At 36.8% G+C, this 12,443-nt stretch overlaps 2 protein-coding genes across 2 annotated transcripts; both read right to left on the reverse strand.

Annotated features, from left to right (window-relative positions):
- Positions 1-2,801: 2,801 nt before the first annotated feature.
- LOC132145148 (small ribosomal subunit protein eS27-like) lies at positions 2,802-5,902 on the reverse strand. The gene is made up of 4 exons (XM_059555924.1): positions 5,794-5,902; positions 5,100-5,208; positions 4,913-5,023; positions 2,802-3,022 (listed from the first exon to the last, which is right to left on the reverse strand). Exons 1-4 carry the CDS (start codon positions 5,797-5,799, stop codon positions 2,994-2,996), a joined length of 255 nt encoding a protein of 84 aa, XP_059411907.1. The 5' UTR covers positions 5,800-5,902; the 3' UTR covers positions 2,802-2,993.
- A 2,687-nt stretch (positions 5,903-8,589) lies between these two features.
- LOC132144660 (cortexin domain-containing 1 protein-like) lies at positions 8,590-9,329 on the reverse strand. The gene has a single exon (XM_059555219.1). It carries the CDS (start codon positions 8,849-8,851, stop codon positions 8,663-8,665), a length of 189 nt encoding a protein of 62 aa, XP_059411202.1. The 5' UTR covers positions 8,852-9,329; the 3' UTR covers positions 8,590-8,662.
- Between the last annotated feature and the right edge of the window lie 3,114 nt (positions 9,330-12,443).

Genomic DNA, 12,443 nt, shown 5'->3' on the forward strand with positions numbered 1-12,443 from the left:
GAGGGGGTTTAATTGAGGGAGTGCTGGGATATGCATGTGGCCCACAGTAATGTGGTTAGTTAAACTCCTCCTCTCATTCGTCCTGACGAAGTGCTGAGACAGGGGCCGGGGAATGGAAACCAGAGAGCGAGTGAGAGCCCTATAATAGATGACCCTATTACTACAGATGGCCTTCGGTAGCCTCTTCACATGAGCGCAACTCACAGTCAGGTATCCGGAGAGACTTTCACTCTGACAGCGGCATAACATATAGACATGTCATGGAAAACAAGCGTTTAATATATCAACTAAAGACAGCAGCATTAAAAATATTATTATGGCGAGATGTTTGATTGCATTTAGCAGGAGGCTTTCTTACCTATGTCCAGTTTTAGGTGTTATTGTTTTGTTTGTTTTTTAAGAGAGTGCTTAAATGCTCTGAAGAGTATGTTGAAACCTCAAGTCTATCAAGAATTGACTGGACGGTGAAAACTGGCCATTGCATGGAGCCAGACTTGAATGTGAATTTAGGGATTGTGGAGGCTGAAGGTCAAGTTCACCCTTGAGAGCATCTCATTGTAAGGCAATGGCAATGCTAAATCATGGCAACAATAAATATGAGACTATTGTTTATACCCCCCCCCCCCCAATATGAAAATTCTGTCATGATTTATTGACCTTTTACTTGTTCAAAACCTGTATGAATTTCTTTTTTTCTGTTTAGCACAGAATAAGATAAACTGAAGTATGTTGGTAACTAAATATCTGATGGTAGCCACTGACTTGTGGAAAAAATATTATGGAAGTTACCGTCGACTGTTTGGTTACCAACTTTCTTCTAAATATCCTCTTTAGCAGTCAACAGAAGGAGAAAACTTAGATGCCATTGACCCCTAAATGTGATCATCCTCATGTGGGGACCCCCATCCTAATTTTTAAAGCCATCTTTAATATATAATTATAATATAGTTCACATTTATTCCATAAAATTATCATTGAGAAGTCTAATTATTTTTAAATTAGTTTCTATTAGCCTACATTTTAACTCATTATAATAAGTACTGTTAGATATATTTATTTCAATCAAATGTATATCTAGTGTTTATTTTAATGAATGTAACTTTATTGTTTGCAATTAAATATAATACAATAGTTTTTTCCTATGCCATATATTGATTAAAATAGCTTTTTGTTTAAATTTTTTGCCAACAGAGAATGTTTTGATGATAACAAGGCAGTCGAAATGCATATGTAGTCAAAACAGAAACCCCAAAAGCTAAAGCAGACTTCTGGGTTACTGATTTTCTGACACTGTGTGGTCATTTTGGGAACTGCATTTGTACAGAACGGTTGAAGCCGGCCTGCTGCTCTAAAGCAAAGTGTGTGGTAGTTAGACTAATGTTCTTCATAATGGGAAAATGATTGTGCATAGCATGAATGCATTGCTCCAAAACATGGTTCACAGGAGAACACCATGTGGTAAAGATGCATCCTGGTGAATTCATAAGAAAAAACGAGTAAGCAATATAATATCTATAGGCTATCTATCTATAATAAGAGAAGGTAGTGGAGTATACTAAAGTTTTGACTCTTGAAAGTAATCATGAGATCCTCCCATGAGGCTGCGGTTTCATTCCCACAAGGCGTCATTAGGGAGCCACAATTTGCAGTTGATTTGGTTAAGGAGGGACACAGACAATTTAGTCCACTGGTCTCGTTCCTGGAGGGTAGAGAATACAATTGAATTGATTTCATCATATTATCATTAAGGAGCCACTGAAGATAGCAGTTCGGCAGAGAGAAGCAATCAACTAATGATCTCAGAAACTAAATGACACGACACAACCGCTTCCTGTCAAAGTGCTGCGCTGTGGGTTTTTAAATGCTGTACAGATGAGTTTGAGTATTCTAGCACAGACATTTATTTTTTTTGACAGTTTATCTTGTATACAGTATTTTGTAAGATAACTGCTCTTGATGCATCCTGTCATGTATCACTTTATCTTGCGGTTCTTCTCTCAGGTAATGATTAATAAAATGTCATCCACTGATGCTATTTGATCATCACCATTCTACACTCAGTGGGTTACTATGTTCAACCCACTCATTAGGGTCTTTGGTGCCTCGGCCTTGATAATGAATGTCATCTGTATTTTATGAATACTGGGAAGAAATGCCTTTTTCGAAAAGCTATTAAGAAATCCTAATGCATTTTTACTGCAGAGTTTTATTACATTTAACCAGAACCTCAGTAATACTGCTCCGGGTGCGTGTTTACTTTAGATGGGTTATATGCAAAACACAAATTCTGAGTATGGGTCACCATAGTTGGCTGTATGTCACTTCACTTCACTTATTAAGCAATACTTCATTTTTAGATGGGAATTTTTAGGGAAAACATGCAGGCTACTATCTCATGGTATCATAAGTGCTTCCATTTGAGTGTTTTTTCCTTTTCTTTTAGAAATACTACAGTTCCTGATGAAATATATACTTCTATTCAGCAAGGACACAATAATCAAAATGGACACTTTAAAGACTTTTCGTATGTTACAAGAGAATGTTTCAAATAAAATGCACTTTTTAATTTTCAATTCTTTAAGGAATCATAAAAAAAAAGAGTTCCCATGGAAATTGTAAGCAGCATATTAAAAGACTTGCTGTTTAAATGAATTAACCATTCATTGTAATGGGTTTTCTAAGCACCATACCTGCATATTAAATTGATTATTTTTCTCAGAATAGCTTTGGTAAGGGTTGAAGACTCAAAATTCTGATCAACTAAATCATCCACGTGTACAAAGCATGACAGCATGACACTGTAGCCCAAACATTTTATTGAGACTGAGACAGAGAGAGAAAGAGACGCTAGGTTGGAGGGTGTTTCTGTCAGTTCTTCAGACCTCTATGGGTGATTGGATCTACTTCATCTCTTGCTTGAAATAATCAGGCTGCTGTCACTGAGGCCGGTCCGTCTCCTCCCTCTCTCTCAAACAAAGCATCCAGAAAACATCTTAATGCTGCTTCCTTCTGAAAGAACACCCTGGAGAAATCATATTAAAAAGAGAGGTCATTATCAGACACAACAGCTAGGCTCATTAACAACAAGAGCATGAATATCACCCCACAGTGCCCTCAAACATTTGGAAAGCAGCACACATTCTGTTTTTATACTGTAGGTGAAGTTTCATTTCTGTGCCTCCAGTTACAATAAAATAAACTTCAAACGGGTTTCTAAAACATTATTGCCATTAGTTGGACAAAAAGATCCCACATCCAACATTTCACTGGTTGAGCCGATGCTCAAATAGGTCTAATAAAGCTCTAATAAATAGGATAATCAAGCCTCAATCATCCACATGATATTTAGCTGAACATCTATTAAAATCACCTAAACGTTTGTAAGAGTTTAAAAGGTCTGAAAGAAATCAGAGAGACTAATACACTGCAGACCTGTGATGATAAATATAATATGAATACTCAGAATACTTCATGCACAACAAGCCCCTAAATTACTGCAATAATCACAAATTAAGGACAGATTCCATTTATATAAACTGAACGATAAAGAATGGCCAAGAGTTGGGAGGGGATCAGCATCCAAACTCCCAAAAATGTCTGTAAATGCTGTCATACTCGATGAGAAATTATTTAAATCTATCATAAACTGAACTTAAAAATTATGTTTGCACCAGTCAGCAGCTGCTAACTTAACGCGCTGTCTGTATAGTTCATTTCAATGCTATTCCCAATACAGCGCCAGTGTTTACCTGCGCGGCATCATCAATTACAGCAATTTACAGTAATATTATGACTTGAATAAGGCCAACGAATATCAATGAGACCTGAAAATCTGCATTTTAAACGGTCAACTTGGCTTAAGGAATGACTTATGCTTCATTCCTTACATCAACAGCAGATTTTTCAGGCGGCCTCAAAACAAATTAACATACTTATTCAAAATATATTTTTACTTTATTATTATTTACATTATTCTATTATATAACTATTGCAAAAATACGATTGCATTTAAAAAAAATATATATATATTTACAGAACAATAGTGAAATTAAAATATAGAAGCTATAGTATCAAATACAATTAAGATATTTCTTTTGGATGTAGTATGCATATTTATGCAATTTACATGGCTCACATATATTGTGCAACATGAAATTGATAGTTGTACATAGTTATGAGACATGTTGTGTATGGTGTGTCTCTGTCTCAACTAGCTTCCATAAGAACATGTGTACAGACCATGGATTATTAAACGATAAGAACAAGTGCAGAACATGTAAGTAAACAAGTAAAAAAAAGTGTAACAAACCCGCATAGACAAGCTTTATAGCTTGCAGAATCTGACAAGTGTGTACGTGTGTCACCACTGATGCTTGGTTAACGTTAACATTACCTAGTGCGAACTATTGTTTTCTCCACGTTTGATCTGCACATCTTGCACCCATCCATTTGTGAACTGCAGGTGAGCCTCCAGTGACTTGACATTTTTAAATTGATCGGAGATGTAAGCGCTCACTCCACAGACCAGGTAGGAGGAAATATCAGGGAAACTGAGGCTGGGTAAACTTTCATAATTATTACACCAAACATTGTGTTCATAGGGATCAATCCCGCTTATAACCTCAATTTCTTTTAAGTAGCATTGTTTGGCTTCATTAAGTTTGTCCGTATATGGTATAGCCTTTTTTTCAAACTTTTTTTGTCACATTCTATAACTTTTTCTGGAGACTGGCCGGCTACGCTATTATCTTATTACAAACCGGCTTTGCATTGCCCCTACAATGGCCGCTGTTACCCACAATGCACCATTCCATGACGTCTACGCCCGAGCTCTATAATATGTGGGTTTATAATAACTACCATTCCACTGTTGCTCCTAAACATATCTGAGTTTGAGTAAAAACAAACGAACCTTCTGTAAGTCGAGCTTTGCCTCCGGTGGGCTGACACAGCACAGTTGAGCAACCGACGCAAAGCACGACTGTCTGTGCGTGGCTGAACACCGTCGTGATCTTATAACATCCTGAAAAACAAGACAGACATTAAGACCATTCAGACGACGACTAGTCCAATGATCCAGTCACGTGCAGGACACTCACCTGGACACTTGACATCCATGAAATAAGAATTGGGGCACTGTACGAGACGCTTCTTCTTGTGCGTCCTCTTCTCCTCCTCGGGGGTCGGGTGCAGCAAATCTTTTGCGAGCTATTAACAAACAATATGATTTGACATGAAAAACTGCCAATTAACACCATTTGTCCAGCAACTTCCCACTACCCAGACAGCATTTTGGCCATAACAGCAGCAAACAATGTCCAAAAATATTGTCTAGGTAGGCAGATAATTGTGTTTTGAGAGCCATGTAGAAGCCATTGCGTTTCCATTATTTTCAGTTAATTCTGGCAACTCCAGAGAGCTGCATGAAATCATTTATTGTCATAAAGCAACTGGTAACTTCTCTCATAGGCATTACACAGTTCTGCCGTTTTAAAGTGTAATTTCATAATATCAGACTATACAACACATAGATACTTAATCGTGCGTCAAATTACTGTTAAACGTCCATATTTTTGTACTGTGCGCGCGCCGCCATCTTGATGCAGGGTGCGAGCGCACGCTGCCGAACCATTCAAGACTTAACACTTGTTTTTACTTTCATCTTCAAGTTCATGCGACAACGCGCACATTAAGGTCAGCCATAAGGACATGTTCTTTAACCCGCTTCGATATTTAGGTCTCAATGTCATGTAAGTGGTCTATATTGACATTTTTTCGCTCTCTGGTACTCACTGGCATGTTGGCGAAGATTAAGCCGCTGCCAGAAAGGAAGTTCCAGGCGGAAACAGACGAATATCATCGGATGAGCGCGGACGTGAGCGGAAGTGCTTCATCGCACGTAGATCGCAGACATATTAGTAGTGGCAGAAGATGTCAATAACAGTAATACAAACGGGGAAAATAAAGAGTTTAATCTTTACTGTTACCTTTAAGTTATTTACTACTGATCATCATGGTTATGATGGCTTACCTTACTGTTTGTGGGCTTTATGTGCTATCTATCTATTGTTCTTTTCTCTCTCTATTGTTAAATTCTATTCTGTGGTCTGAATAATTAATAGATTAAAAATAAAAAGGTGCAGTGACACACAAACTGGTTTAACGTGTCCTACATATATGTTGGAAAGATATGGTCAAAGATATCTTTTTAAAAATATCTTTATTTTGTTATTAATTCCTATCTTATAAACAAAAAATACCATGATACTTTTTTTCCATTTTATTTCTACAGTTGTTTTTATAACACATGCATTAATGAGTGTTTCTGTTCATGTTACATAAGAGTACTATTAATTTCTTTAACTGTTTAAAGAGGGGGAAAGTAATGAATTCTTGGGTGGAATATGCAGCTGGTGATGGGAAGGTTCTTCTTAAGTGGAAGGTCATCTCAAGTACGCTGATGTTCACGAAGTGAGCAGAACCCAGGAAGTGGAATCAAGACTGCTCACTTCCAGCTAATCATGAGAGACAAGTGTCTGCAGATGTGTCCATCCAGAGACTTCAGGCTGCTGGGAAGCATCATGGTTCACTGCCACTGCTGTAGCAGCTCCTGATCAGCATTCCACAACAGACAGTTTATCTACAGGGGATCGAGGGCAATTTGCCTACAATAGAATAATGAGTTTGCTGATAGGATCCTGCTGGCTACAAGCCCAGGGTTTTCAAAATATACAAGAGGATGTTCAGTATGATACACTGGGCTGGTTAAAAATAATTGCCTATTATTCTGGTCTGATTATCTCTAACACATATCATTGAATTTTCTTTTCAAAACGAAGTTAAATGGACAAGGTTTATTTCATCAAATAAGTGCTTTGTGGTCAAGTTATTCACACAGCCACTGAAAATGGCTGTCCTGCAATCTTCGAAAGATCTCTAGTGCATGTGTAGACTCAAATGGCTGAAATGGAAGAGTGCCTCTCAGTATGTGAGACAGATTGATCAATGCCTGCCTATCTGAAAACACACAAGTCATCAGCAGCATGGCACTTATGCAGTCAAATCCTTATGCAAATTCTTATCTTATATTCCTATAAATAAATAAATAAATAATCAGACTTTTGATAAAATGTACGAATGTAATTATTAACATAATAAAATCCCTTTATTCATTTTTGTTCACAATAAGCATAATAATCAGTGCACGTTTCTTTTCATTTCAACATGGAAAAAAGTGAAGCATTATACCAATCATCTAGAAATGTACATTCTTTGAAACCTTTGGTAAATTTACTTTTAAAAACCTTAACACACAAATCCCATGGGCCTACGAAAAGGATCTTTTCTAAGATCAAGGAAATTCCTTGAAGAAGAACGTGAAACAAATAGGCCATATAGGAATAGCTTGGCCACCATCACTTAAAAACATTACTGTTAGCAGATGGGAAATAGGCCTATTTACCTATATTTACATTTAGCATTACAACAGCAATTTTTACATTTAGGTTAGTTAATACGTGCCATTTGTCATCTTTTGAAATATTCAGTATAAACATAATTTATGCTAAACCACATAACTAACAAATGTTGCATATTTCTACATTATATCTATTGGCTCATTGGTATTCATTTTCGCTTGCAAGAGGTCCCAGGTTCAAACCTTGGGTTCAAACACTAAAAGAAAATAAAACCTCTGCAACTGTAGTTCAATACATGTCTGGCGGATGTTGCAAAGTGTGGTAGTAAGGTAGAGTGGGGGAAAATGCTCTTACATTTAATAAAAAACTCTTGTTTTAAGAACATTTTACTTACCTCACTGGCAGATAATTTTACTTGTTTAAGTAAAATGCACTTAATTTAGTTTCTTTCCCCTGGAAACAAGACTAAATATCTTATGTCGATATTTTGAATAGAAACAAGACTAAGTAAGATAAGCCATTTTTTGCAGTGTGTGAAATCCACTTTTTCCTCTGGTACATCACCAGTGTAAACTTCATAGAGAATAGTTCTACATCACTCTTGTCAACTTAATCCAATTTTGCAATAAACATTTATCTTGACTTGATCTTGTGGTTATCCCCCACTCCTACCCTATTGTGCAAAAACCTACCCCTACAGTTCTATTTTACAATTTTAAAATAGCTGTTAGACATTGATTTGTTCTCTGTATTTTTAGTCTCTTTGGTAGGAAATTCTCTCCTATGAATTGAAATGCAGTGTAAGAAGTGTGAATGTAATACAAAAAAAAAAAAAAGACAGGACACAAAATAATATTATGTAAGATGTATAAAACATTTCACTCAAAAGTTGCTTGTAAATTTCACAAATAATTACAAAGAAACACTGACTTAAATAAAATATTTTTAAAGACTGATACAGTATATTTTCCTATAAATATAATCCAATAAACTTTGGAATACTTCAAAAGCCTTTTTCTACTTTCTTGTTCAAACGTTTGGCCATTACTGCATAATGACTGTATTTATATTTTTTTCATTTCTGGCATAACACTGACTACATTTCATGTTTGAAATGATGTAATGATATCATGTGACGAAAAAGGCCATCTGACAATTGTTCATCATTGCATAATGCACAAACTTCCATTCTGGACACAGAGTTTTTCAGAAAGTCCTTTGTGTTGGATTGGCGAGATCAGATATCAGTTATTTATCTGCTCCTCCTGGTAGGTGGAGGTGGAAATGGCTCCGTATGGATCCACAACTGTTTGAGCGCAACGCACAATGGTTACCACCAAAAAAAGGCAGAGAAGTAAGAGAAAAAAGAGGGCAAACCCCAAATCCACATCGACCTCCAGCCATGATGATACTGGTGGCGCTGGCTGGTCCATCTGCGTTGCTCCAGAGACTGCTTGAGTTGAGTCAATTAAAGACCCACCAGACCTTTTATTTACAGTCTGTGCCAAAGTTAAATGGCTCGTTCTCCCACAAGGAAATTGAGATGTTATCCACCCTACTTGTGTTATTATTTCCTTGAAATTGAGTCAAAATCCTTTGGTGGAACTGGAACAGAGTACAATGACAATCCCTCTGGCAAACGCACAGTTTCAGTGTTTGTTTTTTTGACAGGGATTTTTAGCGTGGATCCCAGAATACGAGAATGGTTGCTTACGGTGTATGAAGCCACATCACCCTGATTAAAAAAGAAACATCATCAAATTGAAACAGTAACATCATACAGGCTTTGTAACTAAATATTTGCCACCCACATTTGATGTCAAATTAATTAAGGCATGATGAATTATGAATCAACTGAAATATAAATAAACTTTACTGGCTCAGTTCCCATTACTTCAACAGGACACAAAAAAGGAATATTCATGCTAAAGGGTTAGATACTGCCTCCCATCATAGGCTCTGTTCTAAAATCTAGATGAACCCTGTTGTCCTCTTAAGCTGCAGTTGCATTACATTGGTTACATTGTTGATTTTCAATAGTGTAGTGTTGTATAAAAATCTCATACAAAAGTCACCTGGGGAAATCTTAACTAAAAGTTAAAGTGGTGATGTATACAATAGTGACCCTGGACCCTGGACCACAAACCAGTCATAAAGTTTTTTTTTGAAAGCTGAATAAATAAGCTTTTCATTGACGTATGGTTTGTTAGGACATTATATGGCCGAGATGCAACTATTTGAAAATCTGAAATCTGAGAGTGCAAAAAAAAAAGAAAACAATACTGTATATATATAAGTTCTCAGCAATACATTATTACTTATCAAAAATGAAGTTTTATTTATTTACAGTATAGGAAATTTACAAAATACCTTCATGGAACATGATCTTCACTTAAAATCTTAATTATTTTTGGCATTAAAAAAATGTATAATTTTGACCTGTACAATATATTTTTGCCTATTGCTACAAACAAATACCCAAGCTACTTATGACTGCTTTTGTGCTCCAGGCTCAAAACTGTTCTGCGGATTTTAGCAGGCAAAATATAGTAATTTCAATAGGAATGAATGAGATGAGGAATTTTGAAAGATTTCCCCAAGAAGATTTTGTGAGTTTGTCAAGCAGATTCGCTGCGCTGACTAACAGAAAACTGCTTGGTTTGAAAGTGACTTGCTTCATACACACATACACAAAATTTTGCTAACATAAAGTGGCAACTGAAATCTCCTCACATTCAATTCAATTCAAGTTTATTTAACTTCATAATAATATGCATATAAGTTCACATGAAGTACATAGGAAAACCAATTGAGTTAGAATTGCTAAGCTAACAATATAGATGAGGTAGCTTAAAGTGGCTAAAATGATCACTTTTATTTTTTAGGGTACTTGAATGTATAGTGAATATTTTTTGCATTTATTGAAGAGAATCATCAAGGATTTTTTCACTTTGATCTAGGTGAAAATGTCCATTGTTTATTGTCAGTACCATAGCGTTGTATGAAGAACATCGTACACAAGTCTGTGTCAAACCAAGCAGCTTTTTCTAAATGAATGTCTTTAAAGCAAATCGCTACTGGTGTTTTGTTTTGCTCGCTCCTCTGTGCTTCCGCATTCGTAGCTTCTCACCAGAGAAGACATCTCTGCGCTGACATCGCTGGAACACCACTCTCTCGCGAACGCAATTACGACAGTACGTGGAAGCTAGACATTATGGTTTATAAAGTTTTAAATCTGGACACTTTTTCTAATAAAAACGCATTGATTTGCTTCAGCAGCCCTTTATTACTTCCCAGGTGCTGTGCGGATGGATGCACTTTATTGGACTTCTTTTGGACTTTTGAATAACTAATTCACTGCCATTATTAGGCTCAGAAGAGCGAGGACATTTTTAATTGAACATTTTTAATTTACCTTTCATAGACCTCTGGCTTCATCTCGTTACCCATGCTAACCTCTACATGATGCACCATATCTGCTGTCTTTCAGTCAAACATCTGTGTTCTTCGAGTTCACCTGGTCCAGCCCCATCAAGCGGAGCGTTAGCATATTTGTGCCCCCCAATTGGCACCCAAGCCATTATGAATAGTTTAACAGGAGTTGAATGACACTGGATTGAGCCTGGCTGTGTTCTTTACCGAGGGCTGTGGTCCAGTCACCCGCCCGGGTCAAATGCATCCGTAACTCAAGCAGGCCTCAGACCAAAAAGGTAAAGACTCCCACATGTCACACCAAGGGAAGGGAGAAGGAAGGACAAAGAGGAACATGACGGAGGACAGGAAGGAGAGAGGACGAGAGCAGAAAGACAATACGCAACTGCAATTAGGTTCGCCACCAGGGCAGCGTAAGGGGAAATTGAGTCAATGCAGGGAGGCAAAAGCTTTAACTTGAATGGCTGCCAGGCCAGACAAGGGATAGAACAATGATGTCGAAAAGACATCCTCTCCAGTTAGCAGTTAGCTGATCGCTTCTACACTCGTGATCGGGAGAATAAAGGGGACAGCAGGAAGCAACAGTTGAGTAAAGTAGAGAGATGGGTGATTTCCAAAAGCTCTTATAAATAATGGACAATCCTAAAGAGATTTCATTAGGGTAACTGAATAAAGCTTAGCCTTTGCACAATTATTCGGGCGCCCCATGGAGGTATAGATCTAATTTCAGGTACACTCATTTAAATCACATATTAAAATATGTAATTATTTAACATTAACTGTGATATATATATATATATATATAGAGAGAGAGAGAGAGAGAGAGAGAGAGAGAGAGAGAGAGAGAGTTTGGACACATCATTACTATAATATCCAAAAAGATGACTGAATGGTTTCTTATGCTCACCCATGTTTATTTGATGTAAAAGTTTTTTTGTATTTAAGATTTCTTTATATATATATATATATATATATATAATTCCTGTGAGGAAAAGCTGAATTTTCAGCATCATTACATCATTACTAAAGAAATTATTTTCAATATTCAGTTGATTTGCTGCTCAAGAAACACACTATTATTATTAACAATGTTGAAAAGTTTTTCCTGCTAAATCTTTTTATGTATAAAGTCAAAAACAGAACTATTTTCTAATATATAAAATCTATCTAAGATATATAGACCACTTATATGGAGGGTTTATCACAAATATAATGCATGTTATGTAACATTTTATCGGTTTTGAATTAATTTGGCATCATGCACTCACCTGCTTCCCATGTGCCATCCCAGTCCCCTCAGTGAGGCGTACAGAGCTTATCTAGATAGATTACAAACTAACACATGATTAAAATGACCCATAGGCCAGGGTTTCATAGAGATATGGAGGAAGAGAGCTGGATCACTGCAGCCAGACATGGACAACTGAACTCCAAGCGTACTGACGCGGTGACCTTTATGTAGCGACGCAGACACATTACCATAGAGGACCAATTACAGTCATTGTGTGATCATGACGATTGCTGATCGGAGATCAGATTTCAGCCCATAACCCTACATTTAGGTTAAGAGTCATAGCGTGGTCGGTAACTGAT

The sequence above is a fragment of the Carassius carassius genome, chromosome 8 (genome assembly GCF_963082965.1).
Source record: "Carassius carassius chromosome 8, fCarCar2.1, whole genome shotgun sequence".
Classification (NCBI taxonomy): domain Eukaryota; kingdom Metazoa; phylum Chordata; class Actinopteri; order Cypriniformes; family Cyprinidae; genus Carassius; species Carassius carassius.

Excerpts from the sequence above, each read along its gene's own strand:
- LOC132145148 (XM_059555924.1), bottom strand. Across the intron at positions 5,024-5,099 it reads CATGGATGTCAAGTGTCCAG|GATGTTATAAGATCACGACG; the intron begins GTGAGTGTCCTG and ends CTTGTTTTTCAG. Across the intron at positions 3,023-4,912 it reads CAAAGCTCGACTTACAGAAG|GGTGTTCTTTCAGAAGGAAG; the intron begins GTTCGTTTGTTT and ends TGATTTCTCCAG.
- LOC132144660 (XM_059555219.1), bottom strand. The coding sequence starts at position 8,851 with ATGGACCAGCCAGCGCCACCAGTATCATCATGGCTGGAGGTCGATGTG.